This window comes from Ceratotherium simum, chromosome 8 (genome assembly GCF_057802395.1).
Source record: "Ceratotherium simum simum isolate JZ-2026a chromosome 8, ASM5780239v1, whole genome shotgun sequence".
In the NCBI taxonomy this organism is placed as follows: Eukaryota; Metazoa; Chordata; class Mammalia; order Perissodactyla; family Rhinocerotidae; genus Ceratotherium; species Ceratotherium simum.
The window spans coordinates 67,630,583-67,649,515 of NC_141907.1; the positions used below are offsets into that span (position 1 = coordinate 67,630,583).

General features: G+C 49.5%; 1 protein-coding gene across 1 annotated transcript in view; it reads right to left on the reverse strand.

Annotated features, from left to right (window-relative positions):
- The window catches only part of SCD5 (stearoyl-CoA desaturase 5), a 149,686-nt gene extending 131,968 nt beyond the window's left edge, over nucleotides 1-17,718 (reverse strand). Inside the window, exon 1 of the mRNA XM_004430892.3 lies at nucleotides 17,163-17,718. Within this exon, the coding sequence (XP_004430949.1) occupies nucleotides 17,163-17,394 (232 nt within the window). The 5' untranslated portion in view covers nucleotides 17,395-17,718. The remainder of the gene's footprint in view (nucleotides 1-17,162) is intronic.
- Nucleotides 17,719-18,933: the final 1,215 nt, after the last annotated feature.

An 18,933-nucleotide genomic window follows, 5' to 3' on the forward strand; every position in this document is an offset into this window, starting at 1 on the left:
GTGTTCTGTTTTCCATCTCTGTCCTCTCATCCCTGCTCATACGCTACACACACAATCATAAGGAATATTCTGGGCAGGCCAAGAATCTCTCCTCAACCCCATCCCAAATAAAATGCTTTTCTGATGGTTTCAAGACTCTCAGCTGCCTCCAGCCAACTTTTGCTAACATATGTCACCCCAGGGACTGGTGGAGGTGGGTGGTCGAACACTGACATCAGCAGATGTCCTTTGGAAGGTCCCCAGTAGGACTACAAGGTCAAGGGGCTGTTCCTGGCAAGGGTCTCCCATCCCCCATGAGATGCCCAGCCCATCCCTTAGGGAGGGGAGGATGAGATCAGAGAACTTTCAACTTCAAGGACCCTTTGATATGCCTATCACAAGAACAAGTTCTCCTTAAAGGTAGGTTATACACAATTGAGCGTTTCTGCCCAAGTGGTACCTATAATAACCAGAGGAATTAACGCAGATTAGTTTTCTTTGATGTCTGGGTGTGGCAGACAGAAGAATGGCCTCCCAGAGATGTCCACACCCTAGTCCCTGGTACCTGTGAACGTTACATTACTCAGCAGAGGGGAATAGGTTGCAGATGGAATTAAGATTGCTAATCAGTTGACTTTAAAGATGACAAGATTATCTCTGATTATCTAAGTGGGCCCAGTGTAATCACAAAGGTCCTTAAAAGTGGAACACAGGCCGGCTGGTGGCACAGCGGTTAAGTGCACATGCTCCACTTCGGTGGCCGGGGGTTTGCAGGTTCGGATCCCGGGTGAGGACCGACGCACCACTTGTCAAGCCATGCTGTGGCGGCGTCCCATATAAAGTGGAGGAAGATGGGCGTGGATGTTAGCCCAGGGCCAGTCTTCCTCAGCAAAAAGAAGAGGATTGGCATCAGATGTTAGCTCAGGGCTCATCTCTCACACACAGACACAAAAAATCAGTAAAAAAAAAAAAAAAAGTGGAAGAGAAGCAGAAGATGTCCGGCTGACGCTGTCTGGAAAGGACACTACCTGCTGGGTTGAGGACAGAGGCTGGCTTTGCAGATGGAGGAAGGGGCCACGAGCCAAGGAATGTGGGTGGCCTCTAGAAGCAGGAAAAGTCAAGGAAACGGAGCCTCCCCGAGAGCCTCCTGAAAGGAATGTTGCTCTGCTGACACCTTGATTTTGGCCCAGTGAGACCTGTGTCAACTTCTAATCTATAGAACTCTAAGATAAATTTGTGTTGCTCTCAGTCACTAACTCTGTGATAATTTGTTACAGCAATAATAGAAAACTAGGGCTGGCCCCGTGGCTTGGCGGTTAAGTGCGCGCACTCCGCTACTGGTGGCCCGGGTTCAGATCCCGGGCGCGCACCAACGCACCACTTCTCCAGCCATGCTGAGGCGGCATCCACATACAGCAACTAGAAGGATGTGCAGCTATGACATACAACTATCTACCGGGGCTTTGGGGGGGGGGAAAAGAAAAAAGGAGGAGGATTGGCAATAGATGTTAGCTCAGGGCTGGTCTTCCTCAGCAAAAAGAGGAGGATTGGCATGGATGTTAGCTCAGGGCTGATCTTCCTCACAAAAAAGAAAATAAATAAATAAAAACTGTTAAAAAAAATTAAAAAAAAGAAAACTAATACACTGGGTCTTTAGGATTCTTATCACCACAGTGTTTTTAACAAGCAGAGCTAAGCAGAGGCAGGGAAAGGCCCTCAGAGGTACCATCACTGTTCCCCTCATGAGGAGGAGGCCATGGCAAAATGCTGAATTAAGTAAAAGGATGAAAAACATCCTTTGTTTATTGTCCTTGGGTCATCCCACAATCCAAGGGGACCCTCATTTGGAGGCTCCACATAGAGCTACTCCATAAAGACTTACTGAATCCAGAAGCTCCTGAGTTTTCCCTCTATCCTACCCAAGTTTAATTATCCTACCTATTCAATAAAGCAAGAAAGTGATTACATCGACTGCAGCTACACTAAGGGATAGTGGATGATACACAAATGCATCCTCATTTACTATTTATCCTTTTAAGAAATGTTGGCGTGTTTAATGTGGCTTCCTCCAGACCAGCAGGATTTAACCTTCTTAAAATCACAGGCTCTGCTGAGAATCTGATAGAAGAAAAATACCAACATTCACAAAACTATTTCAGGGGGCTCATGAAACCCCTGAAGCATTCAGCCCCCGCCCAGAACCCCTGCTGCAAATGCTAGCAGAGCTGAGGAAGGTAATTTGAGGGGCATTTAAGGCCTGTGTCCTTAAAATCACTTCCCACCATTGGCTACTTATTTCCTTCCTAAACGTAAGGCTGACCCTGGGTCCGACCTACAAAGCTCTAGAATTATTTACAAGTCCATCTTTGCCACTGGTCTAACAGAACTTAGGGGTTACAGACCAGAAGCCAGTGACAGGAATAAGATGTGAGAAGAATGAAGAATCGGGAAAAGGAGCGGTGAGAAATGACCCAGTGGGGCTGGCTTTTTGACAAGGCAACAGCAGATCTTGTGGGCAGAAAGGCAAAAATCATCATTCCCTGTTAAGTAGGACCTGACTACCACCAAAGTGAGGGTGGCTGAGCCTGAGCCCAGGGAAGAGAGCAACACTCTGTCACTGTCCTCCAGGAGGGTGGGTCTCAATCACCAGGGCTGCATGCATGGCAAGGCTATCCCAAGCCACCACCCCCCCCCACATTCCAGGGCTGCCTAGGCATCTAGTGCCCAGATCACTGCTTGGAAGGAAGTTGGTGCCTCTCAAGGTAGTGTCACCTGAGGGTTCCCAGCAGGGCTTAGGAATCAGAAGCACTTCACGCAAGCCCTGACTGCCCCTTACCACCTGTGATCTTGGGCAAATGAGTCCTGCTTGCTTTCTGCTTCCTCAAATGCAAGATGTGGATGATACCAGGACAAGTCCATAGTCCCTTATTAAGACCTTAAGGTCAGATGTGCTTCAAAATTCAAAATTTTTCACATTTAAGAATAGGATATACAGTGCCTATGCACTATAGTAACGCCCATTGTGGATCAGTCATCAAACACATTAATATGAATATTCAGATTAAATAGGACAAATAGTTTAGGTCAGATTTTGCCACCAAATGAATTAACTGGGTCAAGTTTTCCCTCTCAATTAGCTATGAAATAACTTTATTTTCAAAGTTTTGTTGGTGGTGTTCTTCAGAACTGCCATGAAGACACTGTGGTCCTACAAACTACTTCGTAGGGTTGTTGTTGTGTGGACTAACAGAGTTACAACACCCCTCCTCTAGCCATCCCTGCACCTCACGCCTACTTCTTCCTGGCATTCATCATACTGAATTATAATTGGCCTCGGCCTGTCTCTCCTTCTCTATCGCAAGCATCTTGTGGGTAGGAATGAGAGCTTGCTCACCTGTGTGTCTGCAGCACCTGGGCCACACAAGGCACATGTCCCCAAATGTGTGGAAACCAGAATTTAATTAGACGCCTAAATCTCCCAGCCTGCCTGTCTTCAGGCAGGTGCAGAAAGTGCATCCCAGGAGAGTTCCCTCACTCTCCAGGATGTGGGCACAGACAAAAACACCAATTTGCATGTTCAGCATCATCACAACGGTACCTGGAGAACCTCTTCTGCACTTTAAAATACTTTTTTTCATAAACCCAATTAATATCCACCAGGAATGGCTCTGGCCAGGGAGAGACTTCTGGGAGATTAGCACTTTAGCATCAGCAAAAATTTATCAGAGTCCAAAATCTCCCTTCCAACCTTTACACCGAAGGAGCACGTGGCAGCCCCAGGAGGCCCTGGGAGGCCAGCCTGGACTCTGCTTCTCCAGGGGCCGCTCCCACACGTCAGGGGCAGCCAGGGCACAGGGCCAAGGGGCTGCTTCGCTCTTAGTGCTTTGCGTTTCATCTTCCCTATGAAAACTCCAGTCATTAGGAGCAGGCCCGGCTGAGTCTGAGGGCTTCTTTCCACTCGCATCACTGAATGAGAGAAACCCCGCGGGGCTCCTCTGAGGAAGGCTGAATGAGCCTGGAGATCTACACAAACACCAGCTACAGCCTGAGAACCACTCCTGCTAAAAGAAGGAAGGACTTGGAAAGCACATCTCCATTCCAAGAGAACAGAGGGGGAAGATTCAACAGCAGGAGGAACTGAAACACTCACTTGGATTACCAACCTAGGCGAGGGTGGTCACGGCCCCTCGTCACCCCTTGGGCCAGCATGGCCACCTACGTCTCACAGCCACGTTTACAGGATGTCGGTTGGGATTAACCCCTGTGCCGCCCCTCGGATGCTCAGTTAACATCTAGAGCCCGGTTGACTTCCCACGATTATCATTGCCAGTGGGTCAGAAACTCTTACAGAGGGCCCTTGTATCTCCAGCGGCAGAAGAGCCTGAGTTCAGGACGCCCCCCCAAAACATGTCTTGTCCCAGGCAGAGCTGCACTGTGTCTCCACCCGCTCAAGCAGCAGGGGCATGACTGACGTGAGAAGTGTCTGCCCTTCAGCAAATGAAGACGACTGTAAAGCCACTGACCCTCACAGACGAAAAATGCCTTAGAGCAGAGCTCCATCAACCCCCATATTTAGAATGAAGAAATTCACGGTACCCAGACATATCTATAGAGCAGATTTACGGCACCAACGTGCTTGTCTGGTTCTGGGAATGATAATGACGCCACCGCTATGCCTAGTGCGGGGCTAGTCCTTCCTGGAGGTGACAGGGGTGCTGACACTGGGCAGGCAGCTGCTGCACCTACTTCAGTCCTCACACCAATTCTAGAAAAGAAGGTTCCAGGGCCTCCCCCAGGCACAGGGGAATGGTTCTGCCCAGGGCTATTTGTTTGAGGCTTTCTCCAGAGGCTTTCTTCACCTCTTCCAAATAGCTTTTCCCATCTAAGGGAAGATCCAGGCCCCTCTCCACCCCACCCCTAGAAAACAAGCTCACCCCACCCCCACGGAGCATTCCAGGTCCTATAGCACTGGTCCTCCTTCTGCTTTACTCTCCTCCCTCCAGTGAAAGCCCTGCTCCCTCAGGGTATCAGCCCTGTGTTAGAAGAAAACTTGTGCTGAAAGCAGTTCACACCAACGTGTGGAGTCCTATGAAGGGGAGTCCCCTGCAGCTATTTACATTCCTAAAATGCTGCCTCTTATCAACTCGAATCTCGGGCTGGTGGAATTTCAGGCAATGTAAAGGAGAGTCATGCACCAATCCTGAGCCGGGGGCGGGAGGACACGAAGTTAAACTACCGGCTCACAGCATCTCTTGAGGCCACCTGCCCCTGGGACGGAGCACCTCCAACCCACAGGGTATAAGAGACGCCCGCAGCGCCTGTTAAAATGCAGAGTCCTGGGTCCTGCTCCCACAGGTTCTCGTTCTGTGGGTCTGGGCAGAGCCTCCGAATCTGCACGTTCAAGGAGCAACTCAGATGACCCCAGTGCAGACAGCCCACAGACTACACTAAGAGGAAACGACTTGCCCATCACCTCTGCCTGCTTCTCAGTTTCCACCCCTTTCCGCTTTTGAAAACAGCCTCTCCAAGCTGTTTTCCCCAAAGAGCGGGGTGGGGGCAGTTAGCAGGGGAAAGGTAGCCGTGAGGTTTTCCACGTGGACAAGGTAGCCAGAATTACTCCAGCTAATACTCAATACTTAGGTATTTACAGATGCAACTGTCTGGAATTTGCTTTAACCTAATATGAAACAGGAAAAAAAAAAGCTATAAAGGACATTACTGGATACCTGATGATATTTGACTACCCACTGTGGATCAGATAACATCAAAGTTAAATTGCCTGGTTTTGATAACTGTACTCTGGTTGTACTCTTATTCTTAGGAAATACATACTGCTGTGTTTAGAGATAAAAGGGCATAATGTCTCTGATTCTCTAATAGCTCGGAAAAAATAATACACACACACATATATGTATACATACGCATAGAGAACATGGGACGAGATGTGAATTGCTGAGTCGGGGTCGAGTATATGGGAGTCCCCTGTAATATTCTTATACCTGTTCTGTGTGTCTGAAATTATATATCAAAGTAAAGTTACAAAGAAAAAATCCCCAGGTGAGTGGGGGGTGTAGGGAAGTACAGACTCCATTCTCTTTACTTTTGGATATGTTTGAAATTTTCTATCATTAAAACAATTCTCTGCACCAAGCCTCAGGTATGGTTTGAGTGGCACTGACCCCAGGATAGCCGGAGAGCTGAGACACCACCTACAACATCACAGGCAACGACCTGTGAGCTAGGAGGACCACCTGAATTTGTGGTGCTGTCCTCCACATCTTGTCCTCCCAACACCTAAAGATATAACTATACAATCTTATCTTTTTCTGATGATAACATTAATCATCAATTCTTTGAGGTGGGGGGATCTTATGCAAAACCAATTATAAACCAGAAAATAAAAATCGCCTTTTAGGTACACATTGCCTCTATCACCAAAGGAGTTTTCATTAGGAAGAGTGAGTTACCTAAAACCCCAAAATTTAGTTGGACTCTAAGACCTTTCCTCACATGGTCTGGGGATATAAATTTAAGCCAAAATGATAGATTGCTTTTTTTTAAGTTCTCATTCAGTTAGAATTGTGAAAGGGATAGAAGCCGAAGATTATATGGATCATATGATAAGAAGCAGATGCATATGCAGAGGTGATATTTAAAATATCTGACAACCCACAGGGCACCAACCAATTAGAACCAATCAGAACAGAGGTAGACGGAAGCCCTGCAGCTGGGCCAGGCACTGACCCCAGTGGATTGCTGGGAATTCCAGGAGAACCAGGAAGGCTGCAGCTATTTACTGTTTCAATATTTTAACAACTGGTAGAGCACAGTGGCACACACTGATTGAATATGAGCTCTATGCATGAGGGAATATTAGCCCTAATAACTCTGGTTTATTCTAACCCTCATGGGAGCATGTCAAGTTTAGGTTCATATCCAGTCTATACTCAGAGGGTAGTGACTTAATTCCCCCAGAGCTCCAGATGGAGTCATGACCCTGGAGTAATTTGAGTACAGCTAGAAAATGTTAATGACTCACCCACTTTTCAAGAGCTGCGGAGCCAAACACAATGGATCTGGGGTTGGGAGATGGAAGGGGGGAGATACGTGGGCATTATTCGTACTTGCTAATAAATATCTCCTTTTGCTTATAGAGACTTCAGGGCAAAACAAATGCTTTCAGGGACACTCAACTGAGTCACAGGCTGAGAATAGAGACGAGCTTCATTGTAACCATCTGCAAAAGCTTCTTAGGAACATATTTATTAGAGGGGTGGACTGACAAACTACTCCATGAAACAGTTAACTTTTAGAAATTCATTTCTAATTTCATGCATGGAACTTTTAAAGAAGTAAGAGTATTTTCCATTATCTACCCATGCCAAGAGAACATTAAGTTGGTTACAGTACTGGAGGCAAATTACAGCTGTTCCTTTGAGTTATAAAAGGTAGGAGGGTAGAGACTGAGTCTTTATTTTTTTACACAGTGCCTGGCTCAGGACCATAAGTAATTAATTGCTTGCTTGATAAATGCTTTTTTTTTTTTTTTTGAGACTCAAGGAGAGTTTATTATAAGTGCATTTGAGAGAAAAGACTCATAAAGGATATCACAGCAAAGTGTATTTTTTTTTTTTTTTTTTTGATAAATGCTTTTTGATGATGAGGAGGAGGATGCTATGAGGGCTGGCCTTGCACATTTAGGTCACAGGTTGCATTTATAAGCCACTGTCTCCTCAGGGAACCAAGCTAAAATCAACACAGTCAAATTGCAAGTATACGATGATATGCATATAACAGTGATATAGGAAGAAAATAAATTAAACCTGAGTTCTAAACTCTATCCTTGTCTCATTTCACTTCAAGTCCATTGGTATTTGATTTTTTTTTTCCCCCATTTCAAGGGCAATCTCAGAAGACTTTCACAATCCTGGAAGACCCTGATTACGATATCACTGTCACCTACATGTCCGGAGAGTACGTAATGACCAGCTCATGACACAAGTCCCCCGATCACCCCCCGCAGCGACATCAACTGAGCACTAAACTTAAGCAGGCACTTTACACGAAGTATTTGACGCAAAGGTCTACACACGGGCTACGTTACAATCCTGCTCTACACATCTTCCCCATGTCTGCACTTTAAAACACACAGTTTTCCGTGGCTTAGTGGTTAAGTGCGCGCCCTCTGCTGCTGGCGGCCTGGGTTCGGATCCCAGGCGGGCACCGATGCACTGCTTCTCCGGCCATGCTGAGGCCGTGTCCCACATACAGCAACTAGAAGGATGTGCATCTATGACATACAACTATCTACTGGGGCTTTGGGGGGGAAAAATAAATAAATAAAATCTTTAAAAAAATTTTTAAAAATAAATAAAAAATAAAAAACACAGTTTTCCAAAGTCTCTAGCCAAAAGCTATTGTTTTGTTTCCTTGATCACATAGTTAGCAACTTCCTCCTAAGTAAGATGCTTCTTTCTAGGTTGTTTGTGCAAATAAAAAGTACCTGCTAGGTGAGGTTAAGTGGACTTGAAATGCCCTTTTAAGTAAAATTTGAAGCAAGAGAACAGAAATCCAGCCGTGACTTCATGGCTGAGGTTCAGTGTCAGCTGAAAGATGAAGAAAATGACCAACCAAGAAAACTATTTTTCAGTCTGGAGAAACTGTCACCATAGAAACCTAGGTAAAGAACACATTCTAAGTCACTTGTTTTCCATCTTTTTCTTTTTAGTTCAGTTCTCCCACAGGGGATGTGACAACTCCCTGTGCCCAGAGCAACCTTCCTTGGCCCCACCTCACCCCATAAAAACGCAGAAAAGCAACAGGAGTCCTGCAAGCTCCCCACTGAGGTCAGGGCAACTCACGGGATGGACACAGGTGCAGAGGGCCGTGCCGATTTCTGGGACATTTAGAAAGGCTCTCTCTCTCCCTAGTCCTTCCCCCCAAATCACATGGAAAGTTCTCTAATGGGGAAAAAACATTTTTAAAGTTAAGAGATAAAATGCAAACTTCCCTTAGAAAGAAAGGCCAAACAGTGATTAAACTCATTCATTCATTTCCTCCTTCATCCAACACTGTATCCATCCATCCACAGTATACTGTATCCATCCAACACTGTATACTGTATATATGTTGATCAGAGGCTGTGTGCCAGGTCCTGGGGAGGCAGAAGTGCCATGGAAGAGCTCAGAGCCTCGTGGAAAAGGCAGACATTCACAACTCTCCGTAACGACAGCAGGATTCGAGACAAGAATAGGGGGTAGGGAGTAGAGGGAAAGAGCTGAAATACAAAACACAGAAACTGGAGCCTTTCCAGCGAATGGAAGTGACACCAACGAGGGAAAGTCATGAGAGGGAGCGAAGGAAGCCACTCAAGCTGAGGTGTTGGCTGTCCCAGCAGCCATGCCCTCTTCTTCCTTCTAGCAGAGCTTGGGTTTTGTTTGGCTCTTGCCCCCCACCTCATGTGGCTCAGTGGCCAGCCCTGACCTGGCTGAATCCCTTGCCAATGATTGGTTTAACAAGGGGCTTGTGACACAATCCTGCAAGTGCGACTTGAGAGGACATCAATTGTGAGGCAACCAGGAAAGATTCTCTCTCTGATGAGACTTCAGGAAGAAGCAGACTCTCTCTTCTTCTGTAGGACACTGTTGTAACTCCATGTGCTGCCTGGAACTCTGGCAGCCATCTTGTAACCTTGAGGAAAACTAAATTTGACAATGCCACCAAGACAGAAACAAAGGCTGGTCTTTGATGACATTATTGAGTCATCCCAGAAGTGCCCTACCTCAGGATTTCCCATCAGTGAAATCAGAAATTGTCCTTATCATTTAAGCCATTTGAAGTTGAGTTTTTGTGCTCCTGGCAGCCAAAAGCATCCTAACTGATACGATTTGCTTCACAATTTTGTGGAAGGCAGCCCTCCCCGGAGGCCGCCTCACCTTTACCAGTTCATCTGTTAAACAGACAAATTCCCTGAATTCCCAAGGGCCATGCACAGAGCCTCCTGTTATTTTTCCCCAGTCCTGTTCATGAAAATAAAATTAATTTTCTAGCCCATGAATTAAACATTGCTGCTGCCGCCTAAAAGATTTTAGGAACAGCCTTTTGTTGGCAAGAGGAGCAGGATTCCGACATCTAAAATAAGCTACAAGGAGGCAGAAGGGTAGGAGGGGAGGCAAAGGGGAGGAGGCCATTAAAAGGAAGAAGGCAAAGTTGCTACATCCCACGCAAGTCCAGCTTCTCAGCTGTCAGCCTGTGGCCGGACGCGAGGCTGGGGAGCGCCTCTAACTTTAGCTTACAGAGGAATCACCTGGAAATCTTATTGAAATGCAGGTACTGACTCAATAGGTCCGGGATGGGGTCTGACAATCCAGTTCTAACAAGCTCCCAGGTGATGCTGATGCTGCCAGTCCGCGGACCACAGCCTGCCGGGACCCTCAGAGCCCTCCAACCTTTCCTAGGAAGCGCCAGACCCTGCAGTGACTCCAAACGCAGAAATGGGGAGTAGGACCGGCCATCCCCGAAATGCAAGCTAGTGAGAACCACCACTTCTAACTTGGGTTCAAGGGAGGAAGTAAGGGAGGAGCAAGCCCCCCTATGAACATACCTTTTAGAAATGTAGGAAAAAGTAAGAACAGGGGAGCAGGGGAAGAGCATGCACTCCGGGTCTGGTATGCTTGTGCCGTCACACCCTTGGGGCGTGTTAGTAATATAGTCCCAGGATGGCACTCTCAGTCTGTGAAATCAAATGGCCAACTGAGACATCATTCCTAGACTCCCCTCAGCTCTGGCCAGCCTGAGGGTGGCGCCCGGCCCCACTGCTCACCTGCTCCAAGGTGTCTGCCCCAGCGTCTTTCCTAAGAAACTTCAGATTCCCTCATCCCTCCGGCAAGTGTCTGGTCCAGGAATTGGGCTCCAGCCCATTCCTCATGTAGAAATCATTGGTGAGTGTGATGGGCTGAGAGGAGGGGGTGCGAGTCAGTAGAGGCTGAAGGGCGGCTCTCCACAAGCCCGGAGGACCAGGGCCTGCTAGTCCTGCTGAATCCTCCTTGCCCTGTACCTGGTCCCTGGTAACCTCCAGCCTCTCTGAATCATCAGGTCCTTGAACCACCCTGCTCTCTCTCCCCTAGGGAGCTCAGATCACGCTATTGCCTGTGGCTACAATGCCATTTCACCCAAATCCCTCCACCAGCCAGCCACCAGCCTCCTGCCCTCCTCCTCTGGGGGGCCTCCTCACTCCCCGAGCTGGTACTCTGTAACTAATGCTGCCATGGCAGTTATCACCTGTGCACCTGCCTGTCTCTCTAACTGGCCTGTAAGTGCCATGAAGTCAGGGATGGTGCCAGTGCCAGCCAGGTAACTGGTGAGTAATAAATATTATTGAATAAGGGATTAAGTCATGGTTCTCAGCCCAGCTGTGCATCAGAAACACCTCAATGGCTTTTAAAAAGCCAGGGCATCACTCTTGGAGATTTCAATTCAGTAGGTCTGGGTGGGGGCCCAGGCTTCTGAAAAGTTTAAAGGGTCCCCAATGATTCTGTTGTGCAGCCATTTTTGACAACCATTGCAATGGAAAAAAGGAACGAATTAGTTGATGAATGAGTATGTGACTGTATGTATCCTCACACGATCTCTCTCGTGGCCATTCACACACACAATGAACAAACGACGGGCATTTATGAGGGAGGACAGCTGGTACCTGTTGTTGTGGCCACCAATCCACTACCAGGAGATATAAAATGGGAGACAAAGGGCCTTCACCCAGGACCAGGGCTTTCTGACAACCACGCACGGGCGAGAACAAGTCTCAGCCTCCAAAGGATGAGCTAACCAGCGGGAAGGAGCAAAGGGAAGCACCAAGGGAACGTGTGGCAGGCAGGAAGGCTAAGGCTCTGCGCGGCCCAGGCCAGGGGCTTCACTGGGTTGTCTCCTTTTACTCCGGCTCCGACCTGATGCTGGCTGTCCTGTTGTGATCCTCATTGTGCAGCTGGCGACACAGGTCAGAGAGGGCGAGTGATCTGTCCAGGGCTGAACTAGGGGGCTGCGCTTTGAACCCGGACCCTCTGACTCCAAAGCCCACACTCTTAACCCCAGGATTGTGGCACCTCCACAGAAACATGACGTGTCGCAGCAGAGGGACGGGGAGACTGCACACAGAGACTACAGGATGTCAAAATAAACGCTCGGTGAGAATAATGCCACCCAAAGATGACGTTGTCTTTTGCAAAACCTTAAAGAAACCACCATGGCTGTAGCATTCTTTTGTAAATCTATCAACAGCTTTTCCAAGCAATTATTATAATTTTATCCAATACACAGAACTAGATAAGGTGAGAACTAAAATGTTGCAGCAAACTCATGATCAAATACTTGGATTTAAAGGCTGTGCCTTATATTTGAGCCACAAGTACTCCAAGTCTCAGACAGACGATGAAGCCAGTGCGGGTTTCATGACGTAGGCCCCATGGTGGCAGGTAATAATAGTAGACAGCATCAACTGTATACTGTCTAGCAGGCACTGTAAAATATACCCAATTCTTAAAACAACTTTCAGCTCAGTATTACTGTCCCCATTTCACAGGTGAGGAAACCGAGGCTCACAAACTGGAAAGGGACATGTCTGAGGTTGAACTAAGTGGCAATGCCAGGATTCCAGCACTAGTTTCTACTCTGCAGCCCAGTTTCTCATTTCATGATCACAGCGCAGTCTGCAGTGACCTTGACGAGTTGTAGAAAAAACTGAGTTACTAATGTTAACCTCAACCTATATTTATACCTGTTGAGACCATTAAGCCAGCAAAAGCACACACTATGCTCTCCGGCTCTGCTGCACTCCAGCCTTGGGTAAGGCTCTTAGTGCTTGCCCATTTATGAAAAATGCAGGAGTTGTAACAACAATGGGCTGGGAATTACAGGGTTTAAAAGGAAGATTCATTTACGTTTTTCAGTTTTTTAGTAGTTTAATCGAGCATTAAGGATTTTTTTTTTAAAGATGGCTCAAGGAGATGGGGGTGGAGAGAAAAAGAAGTCAAAACTGAGACCCTAAGAGATTTAGAGAAATGACTTGGCCCTTTTCCTACAGCAATTGTAACCGGCTGTGCTCAAAAAACCCCAAAGAAACCACTAACGACCAGGTGAGTTGTCAGCTGAACAAAAAGATTCTTAATCTACAAAACAGTGGTCTTTTGGAGGAAAATAGGAGGAAGACAGAATGAAAGAGAAGGTTATGGGGGAGGGAGAAAGTACAAGAGGGATTTGTGCTCATTTCTCTTTTGGGACTTTGAGAAAGAACTCTTGTTTCCAAAGCCAAAGCAATCTTTTCCATGTAAGAAGGGCAAGGAAGCCAAGTTCTGTGTCAGTTTGTAGAATTTATTGTGCTGCAAGAGGGCCTTTTCTCTTCTGCTAAAGAAAAAGAGCCAGTATTAGGACCAATAATAATAATGGCAGCTCACAATTAGTGATTACCAACCAAGGGCCAGGCACTGTGCTGTGATTTACACATATTATCTAATTAAATTCTCACAACCTTGTGAGCAAGTAGAATTAATATACCCATTTTACAAGTGAGAAAGCAGAGGTTTAGAGATGTTAATTAATTTGTCCAAGGCCACGCAGCTGGTAAGGAAGTAGGAGAGCAGAGATTCACATTCAGATCTGTCTCTCTCCTGAGCCTTGCTCACCATAGAAAACCTGGAGGCAAGACAGAAGTCCATGGCCACGCATTCTTGGGGTCCTCAACAACTTTAGGGACTTGATGGAAAAAGAAGCACAACTCAAGAAAGACATCAGGACCATCCCAAATGGTAGATGTGGGTTACCTAATGCCTGACAGAAGACAGCTCATCTTTGGGCAACTCTCAAAATTGGACAGAATTTGACTGGTAGACCAGTACCTTCTAAACCCCGGCCTCTCCTGACCCTCCCTCCCCCAGACAGCCTTGTTAATCCCTGCCACCTCTCAGCTTCTTCACTATGGCTGAATCCCATTCAGAATGGTCCAGATGCTCCAGCGACCAGAAGTGCACCACAGAATCCTATATCTGCCTGAACACTGGTCACGTTTGCCCCAGGGCAGGACAGAAGAAGGCAGCAAAGCAAATTACTGCTTTTCATGCCTGGTACTGTCACTGAAGTTGTCCCGTGAGGGAAAAAACCCATGATGTCACCATGGGACACATTTTGGGGACTCGGATGACGTTTAGAGAGAAACCAGAAAAGTCTCTGATGTTGCTGGAAACCAACAGCCAGAAAGAAAATCAAGGCAAAGCTCACCGGGAAGGAGCCCTAGGACTTTTACCTCCACACTGTGACAGCTGCCCCTCAGTCCCCTGTTCTACTCATCGTGGGATGCAGGGCACAGACTAACTTCCCCTTTGGCCAAAAACCCTCAAAGCAGGCACTTTTGTGAGCTCAAGGCTTCAGGTGAAGATTTCAGGTGAGACTCCAGCTCGAGTTCATCTTCTGTGCTTGAAATTCATAAACTCATCCCTCAGGACCTGTGGGCACCAAGAGCATTCTGGTCCGACAGCTTGCCCACTCAGAAAGCTTCAAGGATAGGAAAAGGAAAACAACTAGCTCTGGCCCCGAGGGGAGCCATAAAGAGGTGGGGGGTTAGGCAGTGGAGGAGGTTGGACTGAACAGCTTGATGGATCTTTCATGGATGACATTTTAGCACCATGCAAATTACTCTCCGCACACTGCACACCTAACACATCTCTGCTCAGTGCACTGCATGGATGCCTCTTGTTTCCAGGGCAACCTCACCTGGGGTGGAGGGTGGCAAGTAATGGAGGGGTAAGCCTATTTCCTTGACAACTCAGGTCCCTGAAGTGGATGAGCAGCCCACTGGGGCATGAACACAGCCCTCAAGTAGAGAGAGCCAGTGGAGAAGGTGGTGAAAAGGGCATCCGGTGGGGGTAAATTTGTGGGTCAAGGCACCAGGGCTTTCACTGAAAATAACCCTGAGTCAATGGTGCCCTTAGTCTCCCAGTTGCCCTATAGATCCTAGCCATCAGCACAACCAATCTTAGCTGGTCTCAGTCTCTCATTTCTTCTCTCACAAGATATCCGTCAGATAAGATTCACTTGTTTGGAATGTTTCTAAGTCACAATTTTAGACCTTAAGACTACAACATCCACCACTGTCTGCTCTTTTTCTTTTTGGGGGAGGGAGGTGGAGAGGCAATGAAGGACAGGTAGGGAGGGAATCAAGATTCAGAGAACAGAGCTGACGAAAAGTAGCTGAGGCAGAAGACTACGCAGGCAGGTACAAGGATGGGGTTTGGCAACCTAACCCACAAAGGGGAAACCAGATTCCTGCAGTATGTTGACTTCTCCCAGGAAGCTGCAGGAGTTTGGGGCCGAGGGAGGTGTCCTCTGGCCAAGGTCTTTCAGAACAAAGATTCTGTCTTCACCACAGAGAGCGGCCTAGAAAGGGCAGAGGTGACTTGGCAACCCTGGAGAGGAGGCCTTGTCCTTGTGGCTCCTAGTGGGGTGCCAGGGTGATCGGGGTTCACTGTAAGGAGTGGGGCCTGCCGGCCCTGTGGGGCTCCAGGCATGTAAGATAATATTTTAAGTGCTCACTTCTGGCACAGCTCTCTCTGACACCCCCAGCTCTCTGTGACACCGCAGCTATTAAGGATAAGCCCCAATCCCCTGGAGGCAGGTGGGCTCTAAGGTCAATGGCACAGTCCTGTCCCAGAAGTTGAGGGAGGAGCTCCATGAAGGCTCTGGAGCAACAAGGGCTTTGGCTGGCAGGGCGGGAGTGTGTCCATGAATTAATGCCTGAATATCTTACAGTCTAGTCATTTGGAGATAACGGAAGAAGACAGGCAGACCAAAAATTAAACTAACACCCAACAAAGATGATGGTGAAAAGGACACAGCATTGAGGAGGTGCACTGAGTGGGGGAGGGCTGAGCAGGGGGGTTACTCAAAGCTTTTAGGGGACTTTAAGAGGCTTCACGATTCCCAAAGACCCCTGCCCTTCTGACCATTCCTGGATTCTGTGTTCCCTCGCTCAGCCACACCCCTCTAAGAGGTAGCCACGTTCCTGACGGGTTTGCTTCCAAGAGCAGGGACTGCAGGCTTGGAACCGGAGTGGCCCCATTATCAACCTAGGCATTTGAGGCTGGCACCACGCCGAATGAGACGCTTTGCAGAAAGAGGTGTTTGTTCCTTCCTCCCTCTTCCCCTCTGGAAATAAAAGTAGGTTGTGTTTCTCCTGCCCCCATTCCTTGGAGATCTCGGAAACGGGAGCTGCAAGGATTCTTGGATTACCTAGTCCAGTTCTCGGCCCAAGACATCAATGCCTCCGCCTTTTGTCCTGGTTACCGCCCCACGGCGACTGAGGCCAAAACCAGTCACTGGGGCCAAGGGGTCTGGGAGGTGGTTCAGAGGTCAGCGAGTGGAGCCGTGCAGGGAGACACTGGGCCCCGGGGGGCGGTGTCGACTCCTGGGCTCCTTCCCCTGCCAGCAGCGGTGGGGGTGCAGGCAAGGAAGGTGGCGGGAGAGCCACAGGTGCGGCCACAGACCCGCACCAGCCGGGGGTTCCAGGGCCTGGAGGGGGTTCTGCATGGCCACAGTCGGAGCTTTGCGCTGGGGGCAGAGCGCTCTCGCCGCGGGCTCGGGTTACTCGCAGAGAAACTTCTGGGACCAGAAAAGTGCAACCGGGCATAGGAGATCCCGGAGGGAGCAGGGATAGGGGCCTTGCAGGAGCAGGAAGGGAGCTGGGTTCTTCCATGTCGTGCGCGACAATCAAGACTGTTCCCGTGCAGGGTCTCTCCACCCCCCTCCATCCCTTTCTTGTCCTTAACTCGGCCCCAAGGTCCGTGGACCGCGGAGGAGACTGAGAAGCTGAGCCAGTGGGACCCGCACGGGCGACACCATCGTCCCGGCAGTCTTCCCTCCCTCGAAGCCGGGTTCAGCCGCCGCAGGACTCCAGGTCCCTCCCGCTCTCCAGCCGGGAGTCGGCGACGCGCTTACTCCGGCAGACGGCGGGGGAGGCAGAAGTTGAAAATACCTGCCGGTCCCAAAGGGCGGACAACTGCAGGCCCCGGGGCCGGGGCGCGTGGGGGGAGCGAGGGGAGAGCCGGGGGACTCCGCACCGCCAACAGCCCAGTGGCGACCAGCGGCCCCGCGCGCCCCTGTCACGGTGCCCGGGGCGGAGGGGCGCCGGCGGGACTTACCCCAGAGCAGAGTGAGCAGCTTGGCTTTGGGGATGAGCACCAGGGAGTACACGGCCCCCAAGTGGAGCAGGCTCATCAGGACGACGTTCCTCCAGACGATGTCCTGCCGCTGCCCGCGCGCGCCCGGCCTCCGCTGGCCGCCGCCGCCCTCCGAGCCTTCGGCCCCCGCACGGAGCTGCTCCTCGGCGCGGCAGAAGGGGGCCTTCCCCCCGTCGGCGGCCGGGCCCGGCATGGCTGGGGCGAGGTGGGCGCCGGCGGCGGCGGCGGCAGGCAGGCGCTCTGCCCGCGCGGAGCTCTCCGGTGGGGGCGGGGGCTTCTGCCTGTTAGGGGGCTCTCCGCACCTCCGTCCCCGCCTTCCCGGCCCTTCTCCGGTTCCCTCTCTCCTCTGCAGGCGTTCGGCGTGGCCTAAGGATGCAAATCTTGGCGCCCGGCATCTGTCGCTGGCGTATCACCCATGCCCCCGGCCCGGCTGAACTGGGCGCCGAGGAAGCAGAGGCGAGCGGGGGGACGGGGGGCTGGGGGGTGTGCAGAGGAGTGGGGGGAGGGCGCGTGGAGAGGGAGCGGAGACAGCGGCGGGGGAGGGAGCAATCGGAGGGAGCCGCGAAGAAAGACCTGCATAGCTACAGCCAATCAGGATCGCCTGTGGGGCTCTTAAAGAGAAAGGCGCCCCCTTGGCCTCCGCCGCCTGGACTCCCCAGAGCCGGACCCGGGAGCCCGCTGGGCAGGCTGTTGGCGGCCTCCGCCCGGGGGTGGGTGGGATGTGGCTCCCGGGACCCGGAGCCTGCTGAACGGCTCACAGCAATGCTGTTGTTGTTGTGTCTGTTTCTCCAGTTCCAAAAAATACCTTTCCCTTTTGAAAAGACTTTTTTATTTTTTTGAAGCCACAGGCCACCAGTTTTGGAGAATTTAAAATACTTGCCCGGAGTCGCAACACAAGTTAAGGCCAGATCCGAGATGAGAGGCAGAAGTGCCTGCGTCTGCCGGTTCGTGGAGGGATGGTGGCAGCCGCTCTCTTAATTAGGCAGCTGCAGACAGACACACAGTAGGTGCTCAGCTAGTGCCTATTAGATGATACACAAAAGATCTGGGGGCTGCTTGGTAGCCAACACTGCCCTGCCCGTTCCACGGCCCATCAGCATCACAGCTGTTTATGGCAGATTCTCTGCTGACTAGCGTGCTTCTAGACTGTCTCCTTAGTCCTCAGTTGATGGAACAATACCTTCAAGTCAGCACCATTAAGAATGGGCCTTTAGGAAAAAAATCACCCAGAACGTTCCATGAAAAATTAACCTTGAAAACTTCATGTCTGTTCATTCCTTTCCTCCTAATGCAGATAATTGAGAGCTGTCCAGAGAGAGCCCTAATTGCAGAAATTACAGAAATGCAGAGAGCGGTGAGCTGGCCGTGTCCCAAGCAGGTGTGGCTGCACCTGCAGGTGGGGAGCAGAAGAAAAAGGGCTCAGGACGGGCAGTTCTCCTTCTACCTCACTGTGACCCAACTCGGCTCTCTAGGCACAAATTTCCTTATCAGGGAAACAGAACTAATCTTTAGTTTTCCTTCCAGCTTGCAAATTCTATGAATGTGAGTTTGAAAGGATACCATTACATTGACAAATAAAGCTGATTTTTGGAATAACCATTGTTAGGAATCCTTTCCAGGATTCCAGGAGAGGGAAAAAAATTTACAAAGAACTGACTGCATGAAAGGGCTGTACATGAGCATCTTATTGTTAGCAGACAGCAAAGAGTCCAATCAGCTAGATAAAACAATG